Source organism: Naegleria lovaniensis, assembly GCF_003324165.1.
Source record: "Naegleria lovaniensis strain ATCC 30569 chromosome Unknown tig023, whole genome shotgun sequence".
NCBI lineage: Eukaryota > Heterolobosea > Eutetramitea > Acrasida > Naegleriidae > Naegleria > Naegleria lovaniensis.
Genome location: NW_025407845.1, coordinates 520,284 through 546,227, shown reverse-complemented (window position 1 = coordinate 546,227; position 25,944 = coordinate 520,284). Strand labels below are relative to the sequence as shown.

The following is a 25,944-nucleotide window of genomic DNA, read 5'->3' as shown; positions in this document are numbered from 1 at the left end:
TATTTGTTTTTTGTTGTGCAACAATCAACAAATTCGGTCAGAGGTCTTTATTTGGATGTGATGCAAGACCCGTATGACACTGCCATTTGTCAATTTGTTGTGCCAATTAACAAAAACATTGCCTTAAATCAAAACGTTGTGTCTCATTGAACGAATCACTTGTTACAGTCATGAATAGGTTATAGGTTCCAGTTCCTTACAATAGTGTTAACCTGGATTGTACAGTGGAAATTTTCGGGCAATGTAGCTCTGATTTCGAGAAGAACCCATTTCAGTCTTTGGTAATGTCTATGATGTGAGATCTTGTTGTACTTTATTACAACCTTGAAACAGCAGTTCTTACAGCTCTTATTTCCAAAGCAATTGAACATAAACATTTCGAATTGACGCAGTGACCTCAGCAACACGTACGGTGTCTTTATTACAATCCGAGAGCAATTTCTTATGAATCAGCTGATCATTCGATTTTGAAACCAAAAAAATCAATAAAAAATACACAATCATGAGACGACGAGACATGAACTCATTGTTGGATGAATTCCAACCACTTTCCGATTCGCCTTCCTCCTCATCACCCAACAAGAAGAAGATTTCCAAACAAAAGAAGAAATCATTTACCGAAGATGAGGATTATTCTCCCACAACAGCACCTCCTAATAATGATGATGATGAGAATCATGATGATGATAATATCGTTATTGAACATAAAAACACCAAGAAGAATTCCTCAACGACCAACAGTAAAACCAAGACTCATGCATCCAAATTAAATCAAGCTAGTAATCATAACCGATCGTTTTCATCGTCGAGTACGGGAAGTAATCATTCTGCATCATCAACGGAACCAACGGTTTCATTTGGATATGGAAAACACAAGAGAACGCAATCATCAACTATTGCCGAGTCATCTCCAGGAGCGGGTTATCAATCATCATCGTCTCAATACGACTCTCCATCCACTCCTACAACAACAGTCAAGTCCCAATCAAACAAATCATCAGCTACTTTGGATAAATATCAAGGTTTTGGATCCAAAGATTTGACAAAGACAAAAAGCGTGCCTTCATTATCTAATTCATCATCTTATTCACGAAATGATGAAGAGAGTAATGACCCTCATATCGGAACAATGAAAGACAATTATTATGCAATTGCTAGGAAGCGACAAAATGAAGAAAGTGGTCCATACATTTTGCAAATTATTGCAGACATGTTGAAATACATTTACACGGCAGTCACAGAGACCGCCGTTGCAGGATCAACAAGAATCAGTTCTGCAGTAAATGGAATAGCTACTCGAAGAAATAGTGATGCACGGGCTGGTGGAGAATTTCCACAAGCTGAAATTTATCTAGAACCAGAAAAGAAGCAAATTTTGGAAAAATTCAAACAATACTGCTCGAAAAAGTTTGATGTTGAAAATGAAAAACATCAGAAATTATTGTTCGCTCTTTATAAGGCATGCACGCAAAAGAAGACAACGCTCACTGAGGGAGAACATTATAAATTTTTAGGCTTTCAAAACACGAAACCAGAAACAGATTTCAGAGGAGCTGGTATTTTAGGCCTTCAAAATTTACTGTACTTTGCAAAACACTACAAGAAGAGATTTAAGACCTATTTCACAAAATGTACAGCTAAAATGGAAGTGACGGATGATGGAACGTTTACCTCGTATCCTTTCGTGATTGCAGGCTTGAATGTGACCATGATGTTGCTTTCATTTTTAGGAATTGGTTTTCAAGCGAACAAAGTTCACAACGTGACAGCGAAGAAAAATTTCATTGAATTACTCGTGACTGAGAAGGGAAAACCAGCCATTGAGGAAGATGAAGATGACGAAGACGACGAAGAAACCTCTTCATCCACGCCAACACCTCAAGCCACTGTTGAAGGAACATTACTTTCATTTGATGACATTCCAACCACTCAACAGCCACCACCCAAAAAGTCTTTGAATATTTTAACAGATGACATTTCTCCTTTGGTTTGGGATAATTCTGCACTTCCATCATGGGATGAGTCAGCAAAATCTAACACATCGACGAATCCATCATCATCGAGCTCACATCAACCAAAGAAGACTTCCAATATTGATTCTAGTATTAATAGCAGCAAAAAGAACCCCACTCTACAAGTATCAATCCCTTCCAAACAAAAATCAACAGCAGCAAAGAAGGTCAAGTCCAAACCAAAAAAGCAATACGAATTTAATCTTGACCTCTTTAATGAGATGTATGTGGTTGGATTTACATGCTTGCACCGAGAATGGTACAAAACCAAAGCTACCTATTTTGATTTCAATCGAGTTCTTGCCAACGCTCGTAAGCATGTGGAAGATTTATTGGAGTTGAAATTTAATACCTTTGGCGATGTGAAGGAATTTAATCAATCATTAAAGAATTAAGTTAATTGAATTACTTCTCAGTAAGTTGTGCATTCATTATTGTTTATTTACATTAAAAAGTTTTCAACATGTTATTCAGGGTTTTCCATGCTGCTTTTTGGGAGGGTGTCAGGGTCTTGAATGATCTATAATGTCGTGCTCTAATTCGTCGAATACATCGACAAATGTTCCTTTTTCTGTCACACACAAAGGTGGTTTCTAAATTGGGTGTTGCTGTCATTGTTTGAGAAAATTCAGCCATTTCGTTGGAGTTCAACTTCCATGTCATTGGCAGCTGTTCAGATGAAACGGGCAAGGATGTTTTCAAGTCTTCATCAAAGGTCACACTTATTTGTTCAAAGCTCATGGTTTGATTTCTCATGCATTCGACCAAGTTTCGTTTCAGGCTCTCCTCTTTTTTCAACATTTCCACTCGTCTCATCCTTTGGATGTACACTTGAGACTCTTTGACCTCTCCTCTCTGTGATTGTACATAACGAGACAATGGTGTAGTTAATGAACAAGAGCTGCAAAATGTCCATGTAGGAGAAGTGGTGTCACTCTCTTCTTCTTGTTTGATTGCTTGCATGAGTGGTAGTGGCGATTGAGGAACCATGGAACGAACATTAGGGAATGGCAAAATTGGGACATTTACTTGCAACTTTCGTGGTCCTGATGTAGTGACTGATGAAGAGGACCACGATCGGGTGGTACTAAGGTCCGTGCGTGAGTGAATTGCTTGATCCTTCTTAGGTCCAATAAGAAAGGGAGTCATTTTCAATGAAACCAAAGTAGAGAGTAATGTATATACTAGAGTATACCTAATCGATGTTTGTTAGGTGTGTGTGGTATTTTCTTTTCTTGAATTTGATGATGTGTTGAGGGTATCCGATACAAGTTTTAAGAATATCCTTTTATATCAAGCATAGCCTCAATCAGGAATTATTTTAATGGCCATCAGAATTATAACAAAAGAACGCGAGAAGTTACCTCAGAAGGCATCATCATCTCTCGTCCCATCATTCCCATTCATGATTGAGGCGCGGAAGGCTTGAAAGGAAATTCATGATGTGAGTGATTTTTTTGGAAATTTTTTTGTAAACTATTTATTTTCCAAATTCAAATGAAATTCATATTATTCATAATATTGTTAAATTAATGTTAATTCATGAAAGCATTCCTTAAGCATGCTTGGTTAAGTGTTTTTCGACCCACCGAACTTGGGATTCGCTTGTGCCATCAAAGTCAAACGTCACGATCAAAAGAAAAAAAAATTTTAGTAGTATTGAAATGACATCATCAAAAACCATCTTGGACGCATTGATCGTTGCCGAACGCAAATTTGTCGAGAATGATTTAAATACTCTCGTAGAGGTTGGTATCAAGATCATCATTATCTCGATCAATTTCCAAATTTTGTATTTTCTTTGATTTTATTGAATTCACTAATGATCATCACAATTGATCAATATAATTATATTATTTCAACGACATTTACACAAACCGTTTTTTTCATTGTCATTACTGTTCATTTCCATATTTGTCAATTATTCACACACTCATCACGGACTCAATAGAAATATTTAATTCCACTTTCGGATGAAGACAGCTCTCCGCTCGCAGCAGCAACAAGCACTTTGGAAAATCATCATCACGCCGAAGAAAATTATCTTCACAACGTTTCCAGTTCTTTAAACATTATTAAGAATTTACACAAGTTCACCTTGTCGAGATTGGAAAAATCAGATTTAGATCCCAATACATTGGGTGCTCTATTTTCAACAGTGACCTCTCAATTATTGGCTCCTTACAAACAATATTACACATCAGTGCCAAAAATTATGAACTATTTGCAAAAGGAAAAGGAAAATAATGAAAGTTATAGAAATTGGTTGAATCAAAATGATGAAGCAACTCTGAATCGTTTGTTGGTGGAGGCACCTCAGGAACATTTAAAGTTTTATGCACAACAATTGAATGAATATTTAAAAACAACAACCATTTCACAAGAAGAAAAGTCTCATGTTGAGAGCAGTTTGGATTACTTGAAAAAAACAATGGAAGCCATTGTTAAGGCACAACATGAGAAACATCATACACCTATTCGTCGTCTTTCTGAGAAGCAATAAGTATATTCGGTCATAGACTGAATGTGTGGCGATTTATGAGTTTCATTTTAGCAATTAGTAAATTTGTTGTGACATGAGTCCAATAAACCACTGCTGGTATTAAATTATGGAATGTTAACAAAATTAAAAGTCGAGCGTCACATTATTTTGGCCTATCAAAAAACTTTGGCCATTGTGAGCATGGCGTTTATTTGGGAGATTCTCCTCTTGGCATGAGCAATTTGTTGTGTGAATACGGACTTATCTTCCAAAGACATCCTGCTCGTATTGTTGTGTGCAAACGAAACAGACTCAAACTGTTGGAAGAGATGTTTCGCAAATTTCCACCTTCGCTTCTCATAAAAGTGTTCTGCTAAAGGTAAATAAGGCAAGGAGGGAAATGTGGAATTGATCTTTTCCCACAAATCATGCTTGTGTTGAGAGAGTATTTCATTTTCTATTTGTGTGAACATTTCAAGACAATTAGAGCTGAAATTACTGGAGCATGAAGTATACTGTTCAATACTGTCCATCACTAAGCACTGCCCTAAAAACATCTTGAAATATTCACATGCAGCTTCAACATTTCTAGATTGGATCTCATTCATCATTAGGGTATAGTAAACATTCAGTAAATGACCTATGGAGTGAGGATTTCTGAGTTCTTCATCACATTTGGGCCATTGTAGATACTCGAGATGCGTTCTCAAATCTTTTCTGGCTTGAGTGAATTGTCCCATCCTGAACAATGAATATCCTCTATAAAATCGAAGCCTATTCAGCAATTTGCATAAAATTGTGCAATGTTCTGCTTTCCTTGTTCTCTCAATAATTTCACAGCAGTAGACAATCACTTTAGAAAACTCTCCTATAATGGAATAAGCTTGCACAAGAATGTAGAGAATACTGATAAGAATTTGATTCATACATGTGGGCGTATCTGGAAGGTTAAGCGAAACATCGAGCTTTAAGGAGTATTCGTGGAGAATTCTTTTTCCCAGAAGAAGTATTGATTCGATATCAACTCTTGGAATGGAATGGCATGAGGCTGCGCCCACTTTCAAGAAAGAGTGCCAACCAAACTTTGGCCCATGAAAGAAGGCGTCATTATAAAACAAAAAGCCATGTTTAACAGCCAAGTTTTTGAATGCAATAATTCTCAAATAATAGGTTTCACAAGGTCCAAACTGAGCGAGACTGCTTTGAAATAGCTCACAAAATTCTTCTTGTAACAGAAAATTTTCCTTCTCTTTTGTACTAAAACGAAATTGGCTCCATATTTCTCTGTTATTCGGTGGAAATGAACAAGACAATGAGAAAGGTTTTAATATCCAAATTAGGTAAAAATTAATCGAGCCGATCTCATCTCAAACCTTACTTACCGTTCCATGAACAATTTCCACCACTCAGTGTGATCATCACGAGCTTCTCTGTGAATTATAACTTCTGTAGGATCTAATACTGATCGGTATTTGTTCAAATATAACTTCTTCCATACATCATTCCTCAATGATTCATCATGGAAGGCCGAGTTGATATATCGTGCACAAAGCCATAATTCACGATCGGAGAGGAACGAACAAATAATATGAATGACGTCCCTACATAAATGTACTGAAGTGGTGTTTTGTGCGTTCTTAATTGTTTGGATTTTCAAAGTACTTTCGGGAGATGAACAAGAATGATATATAATGGCAGGAAATGTTTGATGTTGTTGTTGTAGTGAGGAGCTAGGTGAAGAGTGGTCGGGTTCCAGAAGAGGAGAAGAAGAGTTATTAGGAGTACGACTGCTCAACAACTCTTGATCAAGCCTTATCTTAATACTTGGGAATCCCTTTTTCGCGGCTCTTTTTGATTCATCTTGCCATGTTGGATTATTCATTCCAGGATTCAATGTATTCATCATCATCATCGAGAGTGTTTAAAAAGAGGGAGGGAAAGGGTATACGAGAGCGTTTTCAAAAATTTTGATGCTCGTCGTGAATGAGGGAGAGAAGCTCTTTTTTTTTCACAAAACAAAAGGCGGGTTTGCGGATTCTGTACAGAAATAGGAAGTTTGAGGTAACCTTAATAGGAAATTAAATTCTTCATTTTGGATCCCTTGAATATTCTCTCTCTAGAAACTTCTAGGTAATTACCTCATGCTTCCAACTTGAGATTCATGACGAAAATCATAATCACTCTATCTCACAGTAATTGGTAAAAACAATATTTAAAAAATTAAATTATTTTAGTAATAATAGAAGCTAGAGAGAGTGCTTAACGAGCTGTTGTATCTTGAACAGAGCGAGTGCTGAACATGTTGTTAGCCACTGTTTTCTCTTCTTGACTCGTGCACTTAAAGTACAAGGTTTTCAATAAATTGGCAAATATTCCACCTAATAAGGCAAGTAAAATTCCCAATAAGCCAATACCAATTAAAAGGAAGAAAATTAAGAAAAATTTAGAACCTGTTTGTTTCAATTTCAAATCACCATAACCAATAGTAGCAAGAGTAATGAACACAAAGTAGAGAGAATCTTCAAATTTCCAACCTTCCATGGCTGAGAAAATAGCAGCTCCTACCATCGAATACGTTGTGAAAATGAAGAAGAAATAAAAGAGTTGACTCACAGGATGGGTCACGACTGCAGTGACATATTTCTCGTACCGGTTGTTTCGATCTCGTGTGGATTTGAATGTGCATGACATGATGACTCTAATGAAAAAGATGATCGTGTTGGAAAAGAGAGAGAGTACTGCTTTGGTATTTTGAACGAGTTTTCTACCGAGCACGGCTGTCATGGCACCTACGGTTGCTAATCCAATTAAGCCAAATAAAATCACAAATAATTTACCAGCCGTCGTGTGAGGATAAATGTCACCGTATCCAACCGTTGTAACTATTTTCATATCAAACGAGTTGAAGAAAAGTTTCATTATGAATGGATAATTATTAATCCCAATTCACCGAATTTAAATAATCAATGTTGAAGAAAGGATGTTTCTATCTAAAAAATACTCGAACAACCTACATGTCACAGTAGTAAAGTATAAACAATTGGTATAATACCAATTTTCAATATTAAATAAATCATATGTAATAGCTGTACCATTCGTGACCATGGTTCCATTATGGGCCAGAGTCATGTTTTTTTGAGCTTCATTAAGGGCGCTCACTTCGTACGAGCCCTCAATCAACCACATTGGAATACTTGCCACCAATAAAAATATAAATATCGCAATAATCAGTAAAATGGCGTAACAACAATTCTTTGTGAAATCCTTGCATGTTAAATTATGAACTGCAAAGTAGTCATTGTCCATAACTGGTCGTTCTTTTTTGTGTCGTTGCTGATAATATTGATGACTGGGTATCTTGTCTGATGAGGAAGATAAATCATGAATTGCAAAATACTCATATCTCGATTGAACGCCTTCAAATATTAAATCTGCAACGTTGCACATGACCATTACGGCCTCTCGTTCATCATTTTCATTATATTGACCTGTAGTCTTTTTCCAAAGCAATGCCTCAATATCGCTCACGTCACGCAAAATGTTTTGAAATACTTCCAAATTTGAAATTGTGACTTTGTAATTGTTTTTAAAGCAGTCGCCAGGTAGGAATTTCTTGCTCACTACGCAGTATTTTCCATCAGGATATTTCTCCTGCCAAACTTTAAATTCATCATATTCATCCAAATAATTATTGACAAAATGCTTTCGAGGTGATTTGTGTCCTTGATACATGTCACTTGTCATGGAGCTTCTTCTAATTTTCACACTCGACAACTCATAATACGGTGCCGAAGAAGAAGCATCATCCGCAAATGTAGCACTAGAAATTGCACTTCCTCTCCTCACCAGTGATGTGTTAAAAAACGATGAATTATTGTTATAATTCGGCAAAATATCATTGTTGCCAAAATTGGAAGTGTTATTATTGTTGTTATTCGTCAAGTTGACAACGACATTCGTAGGTTCCTCCTCTGTATGAATTGAAATTGTCGGAACATTTTGCAAAACACTCATGATTGGTTGTGTGTCTGATGAGGACGAAACCTCGAAAAAAGGTTCTTCGGAATTTCGGAGTAGAGGTTCTTTCATTGTTTTCGTGTTCGTGTTGTTGTTGTTTTGATTCATCATGTTGTTGATAGGTAGAGTTTTCCTAGAACTGTGTTATTTCGAAATCATGAGTGTGTTTGTGCACGTGAGAGGAAGAAGGGCAAAATTGATAAGTCTGACAGCTCTGACAGTTCAACAAGAATGTCTTTGTTACACCTAGACTGTTGCGAAGAGAGATTTTTTATGAAATTATAATTTCCCGTCGTTTCAATTTAAAAAAATTGTAACCTGGACCCCAATGACACCATACACGAATCTCAACTCGTTATGAAATCAAACTCCAAGATGGAAAACTAAAAATCTGTAAGTCCTTGATCATTCCTCATTGCGCGCCAAATAGATTTCAATAAAATTAAAAATTATTAAAAATTTAATATTCACAGCTTCTAATTGGGTACAAGCCATGAACTTTTTCCATTTCGATTCCAAACACATGTTGCAAACTCAAAACGAAACAACAAATTTCAAAAAAATCAAAACACGAATCTCTCATTATTTCTTCTCAGAACCATTGAATTATATTGAAAACTCGCAATTTCAAAACTTCTTCTTGAGATCACAACACGAAAGATCTATTCTCAAGAAATTTCTTCCACCAGAATCCTTGATTAATTTCCAATGCGATCGTATTTCAGAAAATATCCTCGGCAAGTTCTTGCCCTTCTCTATCGGGAATGGTTCAACATTCGGAATGAATGGATCACTTGGTTGTTTCGTATCCTCGCTCCCTCTCTCATCATTCTTCTTGTATTCATCATTCAACAAAGTATTCTCTCATTAACTGCTACAGGAGGAGACTCACTTTTTCAACATGATTTTACATTGGATCATGTGCCTCAACATTTGAAAAAGCCCAATCGACAACTTGGAGAAAAGTATTTAATCATTTCTTCCGATTATTGTCCATTCTATCAACAAGCTTGGAAATTGTTTAACATTTCGAAAACGATTGGAGAAATGAATGATCCTCCATTGAGTTACATGACTGCTGAAAATTCCACTTGTTTGAATTTTGGAGAATGGTCAAAATGTGAAACTGATATTTGTGTCATTGGAAGTAATCGAAATAAGATGGATCCAAAAATGTTCAAGAAATTGATCGAATCGAATACAATATTGGGAGCATGGGTGTTGGGTTCTACTCAAGATTGGGAGACTGGAAGTTTCATGTGGAATGTCGATGTCATTCCGAGCTATCTCACTTCAATTAGAAATCCTTTCTTTTCGATTGGTGTTGGAGTGACAACAGTGAGTGAAGAACAAAACAAGTTGACCTTAATGAACGTCATGTATCGAGCATTGAATTTGAATAATTCCACAAGAAATTCAAAACCTTACACCTTAGACATGTCCATCCACCATGTGCCTTCCAAGAGAGGTCAAGACAATCAAAAAACAGACAACATGCTACCCATGATCATGTCACAACGTTTAGCAACGATCATGATTCCAGGATTGATCATTATTTCACTCTTCCTGTCAGCTTCTCATATCAATGGATTCATTGCAAGGGATCGTCAATTAAGAGTGGGTATGAAATGTTATGGCTTGATGAACTCTTCCTATTGGACGTTTGTCTTTGTGTTTGAAATGATTCACTTGACACTTGTTTGTGCCATCATGACCGCTGTCGGATATATTTGTCAACTCAACTTTTTCACAGGTTGCAGCGATCCATTGATCATTTTCATCATTTTGTGGGGAATGGCTTTTTACTTTTGCTGTTTGTTAGCCACAGCAAGTACTTTTATTAGAGCCAATTCTGTTTCGAATATTACCTTGTTTTTCCTGCTCGTGTCCAATGTTCTTTTTACCCTAGTTACCATTCAACCGGAGGCGATCATGAGTCCTACTGTGAGAATTAATGTTCCATCCACCATTGCCATGGTCGGTGGACCCATGTATATGTTCCCAACGGCTGCCTATTCCATTGCCTTGACAACCATTTCGTTTATGACCAATTATTATATTGATTCCAAGACTGGTGTCATTATGACACCTCCAGGATTTAAAGATATTGATTATTGGGTGAGTCCAGTTCAAACTTATTATGACAACACGAATGGTAACAGTTATTATGACATGCTCGTGTTGCCACCCTATTTATGCATGATTGACATTATTGGACAAGGGCTTGTCTTCATCTTGTTAACCATTTATCTCGATAATGTCATTCCTCCAGCGTTTGATGGCATTCGACAATCGATTTTCTATCTATGTTCTCCAAAATATTGGGGATTTCGTTCCAAGAAAATTGGACGAGACGATTTGGCCATTGATTTTGACACGAAAGGAACTGCTTTTGAAATTCTTGAAGATATTGATCCAGATGTTGCACGAGAATATAAGGAAACCACTCGTTCCTTTCAGAATGATGATGTTTCCATTTCTGTCATTCAACTTGGAAAGACCTTTACTTCGCTCTTTAAACGAAATACCAATAATAAGAATGCTCTTAATGGAGTGACATTTCATGCAAAAAGAAATGAAATTACTGCCATCTTGGGTCACTCTGCAGCAGGTAAGAATTTCTTTGAAAAATTCAAATCTTTTCACACACATGAATGCAATTGAAGGTAAATCCACGTTATGTAAGATTTTGACAGGCTTAATGGCCCCTTCTTCTGGAGATGCCATTATTGAAAAGATGTCCATTGCTAAGGACTTTCAACATATTCAGGAGCATATTGGTGTTTGTATGCAAGATGATTTCATTATTGACAACTTGACAGCTCGACAACATTTAATCTTCTTTAGCATGTTGAGAGCCGTTCCATTCAGAAAGTTACGAGAAGAAGCAAGAACCAAGCTTGAACGTGTGTTTTTAACCGATAGTGCCGATAAGATGACGAGAACCTTCTCTGGAGGAATGAAACGAAGATTAAGTTTGGCAACTTCCATGATTGGTGATCCCTCTGTTTTGTTTTTAGGTAAGTATTGTCAATATTTATTCAATTCTCATCTTATATTCAATTATTCATTCATCCATAATAACCTCAAATGAATGAGAAATTGTTCATTCACACCATTCTAAAAACACCCAACAACACGACAAAATGTGAAATTGTTCATTCGCACAAAACAACAGATGAAATCACTACTGGTGTCGATATTGTCATGAAACGAAAAATTTGGAACATGTTGGCCGAATATAAAAAGATGGGCAAGACGATCATTTTGACTACTCACTCGATGGAAGAGGCCGAAAATATTGGAGACAAGATTGTCGTGTTAGCACTGGGTAAAATTAGAGCCTGTGGTCACATTTCTCATCTTAAAAAGCGATGGGGAGCAGGTTATAAAGTGGATTTGATCATGATGAATCATCAAGGAAATTCCTCACATCATCATCATCATCATGGAGAGAAAATTAAGAATATCATTTCCAACAAGTATGCACCCAACAAGTTAATTCTCATCAAGGAGAATATCAACACCAATTCTCTCACGTACCGATTGAATTTGAAACCCAAACAAATTTATGACTTTTTACAATTCCTGAATGAAACAACATGGAGCGAGTCTTCGTCGGATCCTATTTTGAAAGATTATGCCCTTTCATTTACCTCCATGAAAGATGTCTTCACACGAGTGACTCATGGAGGTTCTTATGAATTGGAGGCTTCTCTCATTCAAGAAAAGGAGTCAACGACACTCGATGAAGACGATAACGACGAAGATGATTATGATGAACCTGTTGAAACACCACAAGTGAATAAGCGATTCTTCAGTCTGTTATCTCAACTTCAGTCCGATAAGGTGAAATTAATTATGGATAAGAATTATTCACTTCAAGATTTAAGAAGTGAAAATGTAGAGATTGAAATTACTGTGAAAGCTCGTCACAATGACAAGTCGATTCAAATCATGTAGTGCATGAACTATTGTCCGATAATTCATAGAGTGTAGAAACTATTTATTAAGGAAGAGCTTTTTTTGATGTCTTACACACACCAAACTCCACCATTAAGGCAGTAAAATAATTTTTCCAGTACTTTTTCTACTTTCCAAATATTCATGAGCCAATCGTCCTTCTTCCAATTTGAACTTGGTCGGCTCTGCCACTTGAATCTTGTGTTGTGAAATCCATGAAAACAATTCATGTGCTCTCCTCACTCTCTCTGCTCGACTCGTTAAATAATTCCACAAATCTCCTCCAGTCAATGTTTTCGACGTGTCCATCAACATGCGTGGATCGACATGCACTGGATCACCTCCAGCCATTCCATAAAAAACAACATGACCACAAGTGCGTGTGACTTTAAAACTATCCATCAAGGTGGAACCGACAGAATCGTAGACGACATCCACACCTTCTCCATTTTTGGTTACTTGAAGTACGTGTTGTTGCCATTCGGGATCGGAATATAGAAAAACATGAGAGGCTCCGCATTGTAAGGCAATTTGAGCTTTTTCTTGAGAGGAAGTCAATCCAATGACTTGTCCTCCTAACATGACTATCATTTGAGTTAATAATTGACCAACACCTCCAGCAGCTGCGTGAACTAAAGCGACTGTTCCTGCCTTTACTGGATAACTGTCTCTTGTCAAATAATGAGCTGTCAAACCTTGTAACAAGACACTAGCAGCCAACTCGCATGAAATCTCACTCGGTAAAGGAATAGCCTTCTCGTACGGAACGACCACATATTCTGCATTGGCATATGGCACATCTGCAAATCCAATCAAGTCTCCAATTTTAATATTTTCCAAATCTGAATTTGAATGAGTGACGTTCGATCCAATTTCAACCACCTCTCCTGCTCCTTCATATCCTGCAATATAGGGTGGTCCTCCAGCAATATGATAACGTCCCTGCCTTCGATAAATGTCTGCAAAATTTAATCCGATGGCTCGAGTACGAACCAGTACATCGTTAGGACCCATTGGAATTGGAGTGTTGGGAATTTCACGATATTCGAGAACGTGTGAGGAACCGAAAGAGTCAAAGACGAGAGCTTTCATTTTTTTTGGAATTGAGGATTTGAAATTTTTGTAAAGTGTGAAATGGAACTTACTTGTTCGGAGCATATAGTAGGACGCACAAATCTAGGAGTTGAACAGCCTTCGAACAGTAAATAATAATGTTTCAAAGTGAGGTCAAAAAGCGGTTAATTCCCTTTCATTCGGAAATTTAAATCTAGCCTGCATTAAAGCTTTCAAAAAAAACACTCTATTCACACTCTATTCTCTCTTCTCACAACAGAAACAACAAAATATGGGAGATTCCGTTTCGATTGTTTTGAAAGTTGTCTCATTGATCACATTATTATTGTGTCTCGGAGCAGCCATCTTTCATCTCGTGGCATTGATCATGTACAGCCAAAAAGTACAAGACAATGCTCCCGCTGAAACGTATCTAGCACTCTCGTTCACAACAGTAGCTTCATTCTTATTGGCTCTTCTCTCCTTGTATAATGTTTTACGATTATTAATTTCCTCTTTAAGAAAATATTCCCGATTGAATACGGTCTTGTTATTGTTATACATGATCATGGGAGGATTGGCATTAGGGTGTGGAATGGTTGAATGTACCATTACGGGAATAGCTTATCGATTGGAAAAGAAGTTGGGTTTACGAGATGAGCTTGTAGAGAGTTTATTCGCATCAGGAATTGTGGTGAGTGGAGTGGCTGTGATTTCCTTATTGGATTCAATGGTGTTGCCTTTGATTTTTGGAGGAAAATCGGCAACAGGATCGTTTGGAGAAAGAATGAGATTGTTGTAATATTTAACTTTGGAATAAAATTGAATTTATTGTAAAAAAATTGTAAATTACTAAATAAGAACAGCTTGAGGAATTATTATTTCGCAACAATTGGGGTCGAATGAAGATGTGAGTCTTGTTGATGGTTTTCATGTTCCAATCATACATAGGCTCGTATCGGAAATTCCATTTCAAAAGAAAAATGAAAAGATAGCATGATGAAAGATGCAATACAAAATCTAGAGTTCTGATACCATCATGATGGTGTTGATCCGATATGAAACTTTCTAATCGAGAGATTAATTCAAAACTAGCCAATACGGCTTATAGGAAGAGATCACTTTTCAAGCCTTTCAATACCAATCAAAGAATTGTACTCATCACCAATTTTATCCTCGGAATGCCAATAGACAAATTAATATAACAGCACCACCATTGGCCATCATCATTGATGCTAGTAATGATTATTAATGAGGGATATGATTTTATCTCGAATATTGGCGCTAGTTTTCAATTTACAACATCACCGAGATTTTCGTATGAAAGATGCTTTTCAAGAGGAGATATGAAGAGAGAGATCAACACTAGTACAGCACTCACATTTGCTCTTCGCTTCTGTTTGTCTGTTACAAACAAAACAAAGAATCATTGTAGTCATGACATCCGTTGGTTTTGATGACAGAAGCTCAGTTTCAGGAGGAGGCCGTGACAACAGTTTTAGATTCCCCCCTCCTCAAATGACATCCAATACCGGACTCGCAACCTCTTCGACTTCACTCTCTTCTGGCCGCAATACAGATATGAGTGGTTCCGAATTGTCAGCAGTCGAAAAACTCAGAAACAAATTTATGACATTTTTGTTTTTCATACAAGACAACGATATCAGAGAAGGATGGAGGGACTATCTGTCGTTTTTCATATTCTATATCTATTTAATGTGGATTTCAATGTTCTTACCCAACTTGGGACTTGAGATGAGATATGGAGAATGGGGATCATGGCTCTTCACCGTTCTCAATTATCCAATGACTTTCTCGATGGAACGATTGCCCTATTATGGAGCATTGGCTCTTTCCATCATTGCCATTGTTTTTCTATTGGGATACATTTTGCTGATCGTTTGGAGTAGTTATGCTTTCAAAACGACTTCTCAATACTTGAATGGAACCAAACGAATTGTGTCATTGGCTTCCAAAGCAATGCTCGCTCTATCTATTCCTTCTATTTATGTTATATCTAGCTTTATCGATTGTACATTAACCACAGAACAACTCAATACTCCAATCTTGAATCGATTCTATCAATATTCCAATGTTAGCATTGCATGCTTTGGATCACAGAATATTGCTCTCTACATTACCTCTATCGTTACAACGATTCTTTTCATGTTGTGCAGCGCTTTGGCTTGCCTCATTGTTACCAACAGCCATCCTCATAACACAGTACCTTTTGTGGCTGACAATCCACTTTTTATTTGCGCCTTGCTTCTTTATAATCAAGCACAAATTTTTATTCACTTTGTGATTCCAGCAGAGTATTCATTTGTGAGAGGTGTGATTCACTTGGTTAGCGCTCTCGTCATGTGTGTACTATTGTTTAAATCCTTACCATTTTTGAGGAGGTTTGAAAACTCCATCACGTTTGGTATTCTTGCTTCAAGCTGTGCCTCCAGTATTGGATCAATAGTGACCTCCATAATTAACAAGTCTATTTTTGTTCAACTCCAAATTCCAGTGAACGAATTCGGCATTGGTTTGAGTGGTGCGACGCTTGTGTTAATGTTATTGGGATTTTTGATGGGTACAATAGTATTGGAAGTGTATACGAAATATATTGTTCGAAGTGTGAGATCTTTTATATTAGAGAACGGGAAATCTGAAACGAATGTAGAAGGAGGAGATATAGAGTCAACTGTCGAGCATCATGCTATTGAAAAATCAATCGAAAAGGTTTCATTGGCCATTTATATTGATTTTGTTAGCTCCAAAAACCTACGCAAACTGATATTATTTTTAAGATTTAGCATGAAACCATCAATATTTGATAGAGAATCAGTCATCTCAAACATTAATATGGCAATCTCTTTAATTAAGGGGTTCTCACAAAGTAACCAACTGGACACAGAAATTTTGCTTCTCTCCTCTACCATAATTGCCAACTTTTTACCGCAAGAAGTTAATGCAGTTCCATTTGCTCATGGACTTTTAAAAAAGGCATGGAAAAAGTCTCCTAACTTTTATCAAAAATTTCTTATTAACTTCAAGAATAGAGTTGAACGCATTAGCGACTCAATATTCCAAAAACTCTGTAAATGCAATAGAAGTGTTGTCTCAACTCTCTAAAAATCAAGAAGAGATGAAGTGTATTCACAAAGCATTTTGGAAAGAGCTTACACAAGAGACTGTTAATCATTCCAAAATTGAGTCTCTCATTCTCAGATCCGCAAGTTTAACAAATGAGTGTGATCAAAAGTTCAAAAGTTTACTCTCAATTTCTAAAAGCGATAAGACAGTTTTGAGATGTTTTGCAAACTATATAGAAGTATTCAAATTTAACAAAGAATTAGCTCAGGAGCTTTATAGTGAAGCAACAGCATTAGAAGAAGATGAATCAAAAAGAAACCGAGCTCAATACTCCAAATTTAAGAAAATGAATAATAGAGTTCTTCCAGTTCAAAGCAACCAAACATGGAATGAAGGCTCTGTGAACAATGATCTAAATGATTCCAATGTTGAATTTGAAGATTCCAAGATTGATCATACTTTTGAAGGAATTGAAGAAGATAGTGAGCTAAGAAAAGAATCTGTTTTTAGAAACGTTTTAACAGTGACACACAAACACATTTCTCTGTTGACAATGTTTTCTGTGTTTATTGTACTTTCTCTGGCTGTGTTGTCCTCAACGCTTGTAATGGGAATTATATTTTCTAATTCTGTTACTGATACTGTATTGAATGTTAACACAGCATGCAATCCCTTGACCTCATCCATTCAACTAGCGTCTGCATTAAGATCCATACAATCAATGATCTACCTTTCCAATGTGAACGAACTGAATGTCACTGTACTGAGAAAGTTTGGGTTCCATTCATTAGAGGATTACTTGACAACAGAAAAACTTGAAATGCAAAAACATTTAGGTCTTATTAAGAAAGTTACAGAGCTAGCTCATACAGCTGAATTTTCCAGAGACATGTACTCCGAGTTTCATGAAGTATTTTATCCAATGTCATTGCCTGTCGCTCCATCAGGTAGTTCAACCTTTAATGCTACTAATTTGGTAAACTTGACCATAGCAGATATTACAAATGTGATGACGATCTATGCCGAAGAAGTGCTCAAATTCAACCAAGATGATTTATCAAAAACGTTTGCAAGTTACCCTTTTATGACTTTGGTAAGTATTCAAATTTGTTATTTTGATAGAATGTAGTCATCTTCATCGAATAGTTCTTAAATGCCGGTTACGTCACATCTGCTTATTCTCAATTTTGTTACAAATTTATTGAACAATCAAAATCGAGCGTGAAGCAAACATCCAATATTTTCATCATCTATTATTGCTTTTGCATCGCTCTGTACTTTTTATATACCGTAGTGTTTGCTATTTTCTCAAGAGTTGACCTTTCTTATCTTAAGAAAGTTTTAAACCTTATCGAGAAGAACGTTTCAAAGAACGAGTCGGGAAAGATTTATCACAATCTTTGTAAAAGCTACACAGTGAGTGAAGAGACAAGTATTAGCCCTCAGAAAAACTCTTTCTTTTATCCAAGAAATATGGTAGTCATGCTAACTTTCCTTGTAGCGATTGTTGTAGCAGTATGTGCTGGCCTTTTCCTTAACCAAACACTTGGAAACGCTCAATACAGCTTTGAATCATATGTTACAATGAGAGATGCATACATTGCTCTAGAGAATACGGAATATTTAATTTTCTATGTCACTGAGGATTATACTCACACATCATTCAAGAATAAGACTTTCTTTAATTATCCTCCACTTGTGACGAATGAGTTTTTGGACCGTGTTCATTCCAACATTAGCGATCGAGTAGCCAAGATAAGATTTTATTGGAACATGTGCATGTAAGTGAATCATTTTCTGTGATTATCAACTCATCTTACACACTTGGTATTCTGGTTTTGCATATTCAGGTATGGCTCCAATTACTTTCCAGATGAAACGCTTGTGATAGGAATGTTTGAAACAACTGATCGCATGATTCATGGTGACGCTAATTGTACTTTCGACAAGATGATCAGCGGTAATAACTGCTCTATTGGCATCGATAATATGGTCACTCTTTATTTAGCAAATAGTATTGAACTAGCTGAACAAATTGACATGAGTCCAATCGATAGAAACAGGTTGCTGAACAAATTTTTAGCCACTAGATATCTCTCACTCCGCGTTACTGATGCTCTGCTTGATTTTTCAGAGGTATTCGCTCAAGGTGCTGCAATTCCGTCGTCCACATTTATCACTATCTTTTCCATCATTGGTTTTATTTCACTTTTTATTATTTCCTTTTTAATTTATTTATCCATGAGGAAACACTTTATTTCAGTTCAAGAATTGCGAATGTTGTTTAATTATTTACCAGTGGAGGTTATGGAGTCGAATGAAAATATCAAGAGCTATATTGTACATCATCATTTACCAGATATATTCTCGACATCTTCAATTTTACAAAGACGAAAATCATCAAGTTCTGAAGGAGACGCCAAAGTGAGAAATATTCTCAATGCATGCTATGATGGAACGGTCATGTGCAATAATAAGGCTGATATTGAAATATTTAACCCAGCCGCACAAAAGATGTTTGGATACAACCAAACAGAGTCTGTTGGTAGACCACTCTATCAATTATTTGACAAGAATGAGCAGTCAAAAGTTAAATCATTGGTTGAAGAAATGATGATTCACGCAGCACGAGGGGAGAGTAAGGGTGAATCGATGGAAGTTGAATGCATGAGAAAAAATCAAACCACATTCCCATCACGGTTGAATTTATTTGTCACTTTACATAACTCACAACCAATTGTGACATGCTTTATTAAGGACATCACAAGTGAAAAGAAACACAATTCATTGCTGGCTCAAGAGAAGAAGCACAGTGAGGAATTATTGTTGAATATTCTTCCTAGTGCTGTTGCGTGCAAGCTCAAGTCTGGAGAAACCTATATTGCAGAAAAGTTTAGTGATGGTGAGTATTCCAAATTCTTCTTGTTAATGAGCCTCTTTTTCATTTTTATTTATTAATCTATTACATTTTCATTGATCAACATCACAAATTGAATAGTTACATGCTTCTTTAGTGATATGGTTGGGTTTACAAAATTGAGTAGTGGAATTCAACCCACCGAGTTGGTCAACATGTTGAACGAAATTGTGAACGGCTTTGACGATATTGTCGAGAAGTACAATTTGGAGAAGATCAAAACCATTGGAGACTCGTATTTCTGTGTTGGAGGATTATTCGGAGCAAATGCTCAATCCGATCATCCTGAACGAATGCTTCGATTTGCCATTGAAACCTTCAATGTTATTCACAGATATAACTCCAAAAGTCAAAAACCAGCTCCTGAACAAATCAATATCAGAATTGGAATTAATACTGGAAGCGTTGTTGCAGGAGTGATTGGAAAGAAAAAGGTATGTCGAAAAAACACTTGAATTTTAACCATTCTGTAATTGTATTTGATTCATTGATACAACAACTCACGAATATTCATTTGTGTTAAAAACACACCATAGTTTGCATATGATTTGTGGGGCGACACCATCAACGTAGCGAGTAGAATGGTAAGTATTCTCCAGTGATATGTTATTTGTTCTCTAATGTCACACAATTTTCAAACCAGGAATCTTCCTCGCTTCCAGGCAGAATTCAATTATCTCGATCGAGTTACGAACGCGTGTACGACATTGCTGGACTTTCCTTTGAAGAACGAGTCATTGATGTGAAAGGAAAAGGTGAATGCGTGGCTTATCTATTGGATGAGAAGCATCACATCAATCCAATCATTTCCACAGCACCTTCTCTGACTGACATTTTACGGAATAGTCTCACCGAGAAGAATCCTAATTTTGATTCGAGTATTGAGGTCTTTAAAACTGCTGCAGTTGTGGATCAGTCATTCTCCAATCACGATACAGTAATGACTGGAGAAGAGGAAGAAAAATTGAGAGTCAACAGTCTTGAGCAAGCTCAACATTCAACAAACATCAGCTCTGACACTTCCATGACAATTGCTGACACTAAGGTTGAACATTAAATTTAACGGGTGAAAGATTCATCAAGCGGAGTATTTTAGAAGGAGTGCCGTTGACTTTGTTCATATGACCACATTCGAATGGATTTAAATCCAACATTCTTCCTCAACCAATTCCTCATTGTCGACAGCCAGTTTTCAAATTTAATAAAGAGAGCGCGTGCGAAGAGAAGAATCAGCGACCAACCAATTTCAAACTGTAAAAAAATTCTCCATTAGCACTCCGACTTTCAGCGTTTTTTTAACTTATCTTTTTTTAAAATCATAAAAGAAGACACCACCATCATCATGAGCACAACAACCCGAACAATTACCAAGCAAGAACTTGAAGAACATAACGAAGATAACGCCAAAGCACAATGGATTGTTGTGGACGGAAAAGTCTATGACATCACCGATTATAAACATGAACATCCTGGTGGTGAGGATATCTTGTTGGAACACGCCGGAGCTGATGCCTCTGAAGCATTTGAAAATGTTGGACACTCTAAAGATGCCAGAAATAGATTAAAGTCATTGCTAGTGGGAGAATTGGCAGGCTACAAATCGTCATCAAGTGCTGATGAAACAACCACTTCTTCATCATCGAACGAAGCTTCCTCTGATTCTTCAATGGTGAAGATTTTGTTAGCTGTCGGTGTTGCTGTCGTTCTTGGAGGCATTTACTTTACTAAAATTGCTCAATAAATTCATTTCACGAGCACTGTTCCATCTTTCAATTTAGCAGTGTTGAATTTAATCCTCAACATTCCAATTCCGATGACATCAAAAATACCAAAAGAAATTATCAATTTTTAATTATTATTTTCAAAAAACCATTTAAAATTATAATAATTCATTCTCCAATGATGTAATGTATTGTTGATGATCAATTGTAAAATCCAACCATATACTGGCCCAATCTACAATTATTCCCTAAAGACTACAGTTCTATTCTTAATTGTGCTCCACTTGAAACGTTTGTGAACCCATGAGAGGCCAATAACAAGTGACAACGAAAGCAAAACTTTCAAACCCATCTTCTTTCTTGGTTCTTCGTCTGGCTTAGCACAGTATGCCAAATATGTCGTAACATCCTTTGCCATTTGAGAAACAGTGGCTGGTGTACCATCATCAAATTCGACAGCTCCATCAGAAATTGGAGGAGCCATACCAATAGCACCACCTGGGAAATAGGCGTTGTAATAAAGACCTTCTCTCAAAGTGATACCTGCTGGTGGTTCTTGATAACCAGTCAACAATGAGAAAATATAGTCTTCACCGTGAGGACGACCCTTCACAATGACTGACAAATCTGGAGGTAAAGCTCCTCCGTTCATAGCTCTAGCTGCTTGTTCGTTCTTGTATGGAGATTGCATATAATCGAAAGGTTTTGCTTTACGAGTTGTTGGCTCACCTTGAGAGTCTGGTTCTCCCTCAACATCAACTTGGTTAGCCAAAACTTTGATTTCCTCTTCAGTGAAAGCAACATTGAGATTACGGAAAGCAATTTCGTTCATACCGTGGCAAGCACTGCAAATTTCTCTGTATACCTTGTAACCTCTTCTGATAGCAGCAGCATCGTAGCTACCAGCGAGTTCCTTATGTGGCCATGGATATTCAGGAGGGATGGCAGCTCCTTCTGAGGCCTCTAATTTATTCACGCTATTGTAGACGAGGTAACTTCCAAGTGTTAATCCTGTGGCAGCACCAATGAGAAGTTTTGGATTGGTGAGCAAGGCCTGTTGTAGTGGTTGTTAATAATAATGATGATGAAGGTTTCAATGATAATGATGATGAGCGTAAAAGATGTCCAGAGTTGTTGTTAGGGAGTTGATGTTTTTGGAAATATTTGTTGTTGAGATGGTTTTACATCACGCATTTGAAAATAGTTGATGCAAGATGAAAAAGTCCACCATACGGACCATGATGATGATGTTTCCAACACGGTAAGAAAATATTAAGAGCAATTTGATGATGATTGGTTCCATAGAGCCAAACAAAAATTCACCCGAAAAAATCCAAACATGAAAATCCAAATACAACCAGTTTGAATCATCCACACAACAACATCATATCCAGAAATCAACAATGATTCATTCCATAAATTCATCAAACCAGTAACATCATCACGATACAAACCTTTCTGAAACCGAGCATTTTTTATGGATGAAATTTTTTTAAGCGCATTACAAAAGAAAAAGAAGCTCTTTGCCAACCACACACGGAAGAACACGAAACTGTGAATTCAATACAATTAGTATCATCAACTTGCTGAAATTCATACTTATATTCATCATCGTTTTCTTTTGAACCGTCGTCAAACAAATTATGATTTCTAATTGCTCGTTCGTGATGATTCATTCCATGCAATTCATCCGAAAGCAAATCATTCTTTGAAGACTCAATCGCTGACAGAAACTGTGAGCCAACAATGCTAGTATTGCACGGCAAGAGACCATACACAAAAAATCGTTACGGTCGGTTCATCTCTCTTCGTTGCAAATCATCAGAAGGATGGCCATGCTTCATCTCCCACAGACATCTGACAGCAGGACACAAATCCCGCCTTCAAACACAACCCGCCAACGATTTCTCTTTGCCCACCCGAAAAAAAAGCAACTACAGTTTTGAATCATTGAACACAAACATCTAGGACAATATAAGGCTTGAGGCAATTTTTAATCTCTCTCTGTATATTTTCAACCTCATCTCCACCCATAGCTCCAACATTATTTTTCTAGGATCATCCAAACAGTCGATAATCGAGAGAATACAAATTCGTATGCCTTCTGATTGGAAACCATCATTATATAGTAAAGCAACGCCCACAACCTCTCTAGCACAGCTCGATCAAAGCATAACATCATCGGTGATCAATAATATCAGCACGATTCCTATCAATAACAAGCATAATACATTCCTTAATACCAGCCTTACTGCTACCATTCAAACAATTAATTACCCTCAAAGCCCGAAGAAAACACAACCGGAACACGCCGACATTATGATGCCATCAAAACAACCTGCATTTAGAGACACTGCAGCCATTCAAGTTATTGAAACAAAAGTTCAGGAAATTGAGGCCGAACGAAGAAAGCTTGCTATCGAATGTGATACTCTCAAATCGGAAAATAGATGGTACCGAAAGAAATTAACTGAGATGGAGTCAACTTTGCGAGCAACGGAAGAAAAACATGAACTCGTGAAACGTAAGTTAGAATTAATTGTAAAAGTTTCGAATTAATTTTTGCTATCACCTTTTCAGGATCCCACGAAGAGCAACAAATTGCACTTGCCACTCTTGAAAAGAGTTTGAACGAATGTAAAAAGAAGGAAAAGAAACGTCACCACAAGCATGAACAGAAAAAACAACAAATCCAGCAAACCACAGAAGAAATTGTTGCTCTCAAAGAGAAGGTATGTTTTTTCACTTTACTCATTTCTCAAACTGATGTCACAATGAATTGTAAATGACTTCTTTCACTCACACTAATATCATTACAATGTGTGGATATCCACAATACAGCTTGAAAGAAAAGAAACTAGAGTTAAAGCATTGGAAATTGAAACAGATTATTTACAAAAACAACTAGAGGAAATACGTGACAAAAACTTTGAACAAAAAATTAAGAAATACGAAACTGATTTATACAATGAAAAATTGGAGAAGGAAATGGCACAAGAACGAGTAAAATCTCTCGAAAAAGAAAAAGAAAAATTGGAAGGAGAAATTTTTGAAACTAGGTTGCGATGCGAAAAGGGAGCCACCGATATTGACATTCTCAAAAAGCGGGAACAAGAGGGCCAACACCAAGTAACATCTCTCATCACTGAAAACACCAGCCTCAAGGACAAGATATCATTTTTGGAGCAAAAATTGAACAAGTATAAGAGAAGTGTCAAACAACACACAGCAACCATTGAAAAGCTTCAATCCAAGCAGAAAGATCCACTCTCTTTCAACGCTTGGGTTCAAACTGAGGAGTCATTTCCATCATTCGAGCATGTTCGTTCGAGAGATGAAACCATAACCGCTCTCAACAGCCAGCTTGATGATGTAGAGGAGAAGAATCGTCAGCTTAAATCTCAACTCGAGTACTATATATCACAAGTCGAGACCAACTCCAATTTCAATGATGACCTTTTGAGAGAAAATCAAAATTTAAAGAACGTTTTGAATGACATGAACAGGTCCAGAGCGAAGGACGAACAACGACTACGAATGTTAGAACGAGAGTTGGAAATTAAGGACGCAGAGATTGAGAAGAGAAACAAATTTATTCGAAGGATGAACGATTCTTCGTTTCATTATTCCTCGAATGAGTTGTATGATTGATCAACGCGAACCTCTCAGATAAAGTATTGTTGCAGTTGCAACCTTTGTGAATGCTGTTGTTGACTGTGCCCTCTTGTGCGGTTGTCAAGAGTCGCTTGAATTTTTGTAAACTCGGCTCAAATTCCAAAGTGGCTCGAATTTTTTTCAGGCCCTTTCGACAAGAAAAGCGAGCAAGCATGTGAATCTCTCATGGATAAAAGTGGTCCCAAAAAACCGTTAAAAATTTCAAACAAAAAAAAACAAATCAACACCACAAGTGGATCTGATCATCGAATCACAATGACCGCAAGAAAGGCATCATCAAGCAAGAAGGAATCATACGATCATCCTAAATACAAGGATATGGTTTGCGAGGCGATCATTCAACTCAACAAGGGAAGAACCGGAGCCAGCTTACCAGCCATCAAGAAATACATGGAAGAGAAGTATGAATTACCAGAATCCTATGGACCACACCTTAGGAAGGCTCTTCACTCGCTAGTGGAGAAGGAAAAACTCCAAAAGGTCAAAGCCTCTTATAAACTTGAACCAAACTTTAAGAAGAGCTACATGAAAGAGAACCATATTGTCGTGGAGAAGAAGGAAAAGGAAGAAGAAAGCGAAGAGGAAAAGGAAAAGAAAGAGAAGAAGGAAAAGAAGGAAAAGAAAGAGAAGAAGGAAGCCAAAGAAAAGAAGGCTCCAAAGGAGAAGAAAGAAAAGAAGGAAAAGAAAAAGAAGGAGGAGAAGGCTCCTCGAGTTGCCAAGCCAGCTACCACCAAAAAGAAGAAGAACCTCAAAGAATCCTCCAAAGTGGAAGGACCAAGAACGGCCGACAGATCGAAGAAGCAAGCTGCCAGCGCCAGAACTGCCAGATCCAAAGCACGTGATAAGGCAAGAGAAGATTAAATTGTGTTATCGCGCAAACACCAAGACCCACACAGTGATCATCATATTATGGTGACAATCAGCTCTCGCTCTGTATTGTTGCTACTAGGACTCTTCTAATGTACATATACTAAGTTATTAAAATAACCTCCCCAAATAATTTAACCTTTGAACATGTAG

General features: G+C 37.0%; 13 protein-coding genes across 13 annotated transcripts; 8 read left to right on the top strand and 5 right to left on the bottom strand.

The window, feature by feature from the left end:
• Nucleotides 1-502: 502 nt before the first annotated feature.
• Nucleotides 503-2,407, top strand: C9374_005298 (uncharacterized protein; the record flags this gene model as incomplete). Its single annotated transcript, XM_044695032.1, has 1 exon — nucleotides 503-2,407. The coding sequence occupies one exon, from the start codon at nucleotides 503-505 to the stop codon at nucleotides 2,405-2,407; it is 1,905 nt and encodes a 634-aa protein (XP_044548397.1).
• A 52-nt stretch (nucleotides 2,408-2,459) lies between these two features.
• C9374_005297 (uncharacterized protein) lies at nucleotides 2,460-3,161 on the bottom strand (the record flags this gene model as incomplete). Its single annotated transcript, XM_044695031.1, has 1 exon — nucleotides 2,460-3,161. One exon carries the CDS (start codon nucleotides 3,159-3,161, stop codon nucleotides 2,460-2,462), a length of 702 nt encoding a protein of 233 aa, XP_044548396.1.
• A 515-nt stretch (nucleotides 3,162-3,676) lies between these two features.
• Nucleotides 3,677-4,515, top strand: C9374_005296 (uncharacterized protein; the record flags this gene model as incomplete). Its single annotated transcript, XM_044695030.1, has 2 exons — nucleotides 3,677-3,760; nucleotides 3,964-4,515. 2 exons carry the CDS (start codon nucleotides 3,677-3,679, stop codon nucleotides 4,513-4,515), a joined length of 636 nt encoding a protein of 211 aa, XP_044548395.1.
• A 155-nt stretch (nucleotides 4,516-4,670) lies between these two features.
• On the bottom strand, nucleotides 4,671-6,406 carry C9374_005295 (uncharacterized protein; the record flags this gene model as incomplete). Its single annotated transcript, XM_044695029.1, has 2 exons — nucleotides 4,671-5,778; nucleotides 5,877-6,406. The coding sequence occupies 2 exons, from the start codon at nucleotides 6,404-6,406 to the stop codon at nucleotides 4,671-4,673; spliced, it is 1,638 nt and encodes a 545-aa protein (XP_044548394.1).
• A 347-nt stretch (nucleotides 6,407-6,753) lies between these two features.
• On the bottom strand, nucleotides 6,754-8,583 carry C9374_005294 (uncharacterized protein; the record flags this gene model as incomplete). The annotated part of the gene is made up of 2 exons (XM_044695028.1): nucleotides 6,754-7,376; nucleotides 7,509-8,583. 2 exons carry the CDS (start codon nucleotides 8,581-8,583, stop codon nucleotides 6,754-6,756), a joined length of 1,698 nt encoding a protein of 565 aa, XP_044548393.1.
• Nucleotides 8,584-9,219: 636 nt separating this feature from the next.
• C9374_005293 (uncharacterized protein) lies at nucleotides 9,220-12,474 on the top strand (the record flags this gene model as incomplete). Its single annotated transcript, XM_044695027.1, has 3 exons — nucleotides 9,220-11,122; nucleotides 11,178-11,531; nucleotides 11,690-12,474. 3 exons carry the CDS (start codon nucleotides 9,220-9,222, stop codon nucleotides 12,472-12,474), a joined length of 3,042 nt encoding a protein of 1,013 aa, XP_044548392.1.
• A 93-nt stretch (nucleotides 12,475-12,567) lies between these two features.
• Nucleotides 12,568-13,566, bottom strand: C9374_005292 (uncharacterized protein; the record flags this gene model as incomplete). The annotated part of the gene is made up of 1 exon (XM_044695026.1): nucleotides 12,568-13,566. One exon carries the CDS (start codon nucleotides 13,564-13,566, stop codon nucleotides 12,568-12,570), a length of 999 nt encoding a protein of 332 aa, XP_044548391.1.
• Nucleotides 13,567-13,819: 253 nt separating this feature from the next.
• Nucleotides 13,820-14,329, top strand: C9374_005291 (uncharacterized protein; the record flags this gene model as incomplete). The annotated part of the gene is made up of 1 exon (XM_044695025.1): nucleotides 13,820-14,329. The coding sequence occupies one exon, from the start codon at nucleotides 13,820-13,822 to the stop codon at nucleotides 14,327-14,329; it is 510 nt and encodes a 169-aa protein (XP_044548390.1).
• A 635-nt stretch (nucleotides 14,330-14,964) lies between these two features.
• On the top strand, nucleotides 14,965-20,585 carry C9374_005290 (uncharacterized protein; the record flags this gene model as incomplete). The annotated part of the gene is made up of 7 exons (XM_044695024.1): nucleotides 14,965-16,532; nucleotides 16,573-17,704; nucleotides 17,758-18,392; nucleotides 18,462-19,513; nucleotides 19,610-19,962; nucleotides 20,065-20,112; nucleotides 20,172-20,585. The coding sequence occupies 7 exons, from the start codon at nucleotides 14,965-14,967 to the stop codon at nucleotides 20,583-20,585; spliced, it is 5,202 nt and encodes a 1,733-aa protein (XP_044548389.1).
• Nucleotides 20,586-20,870: 285 nt separating this feature from the next.
• Nucleotides 20,871-21,269, top strand: C9374_005289 (uncharacterized protein; the record flags this gene model as incomplete). Its single annotated transcript, XM_044695022.1, has 1 exon — nucleotides 20,871-21,269. One exon carries the CDS (start codon nucleotides 20,871-20,873, stop codon nucleotides 21,267-21,269), a length of 399 nt encoding a protein of 132 aa, XP_044548388.1.
• A 221-nt stretch (nucleotides 21,270-21,490) lies between these two features.
• On the bottom strand, nucleotides 21,491-22,721 carry C9374_005288 (uncharacterized protein; the record flags this gene model as incomplete). Its single annotated transcript, XM_044695021.1, has 2 exons — nucleotides 21,491-22,303; nucleotides 22,704-22,721. 2 exons carry the CDS (start codon nucleotides 22,719-22,721, stop codon nucleotides 21,491-21,493), a joined length of 831 nt encoding a protein of 276 aa, XP_044548387.1.
• A 625-nt stretch (nucleotides 22,722-23,346) lies between these two features.
• On the top strand, nucleotides 23,347-24,900 carry C9374_005287 (uncharacterized protein; the record flags this gene model as incomplete). The annotated part of the gene is made up of 3 exons (XM_044695020.1): nucleotides 23,347-23,773; nucleotides 23,830-23,981; nucleotides 24,091-24,900. The coding sequence occupies 3 exons, from the start codon at nucleotides 23,347-23,349 to the stop codon at nucleotides 24,898-24,900; spliced, it is 1,389 nt and encodes a 462-aa protein (XP_044548386.1).
• Nucleotides 24,901-25,179: 279 nt separating this feature from the next.
• On the top strand, nucleotides 25,180-25,785 carry C9374_005286 (uncharacterized protein; the record flags this gene model as incomplete). The annotated part of the gene is made up of 1 exon (XM_044695019.1): nucleotides 25,180-25,785. The coding sequence occupies one exon, from the start codon at nucleotides 25,180-25,182 to the stop codon at nucleotides 25,783-25,785; it is 606 nt and encodes a 201-aa protein (XP_044548385.1).
• Nucleotides 25,786-25,944: the final 159 nt, after the last annotated feature.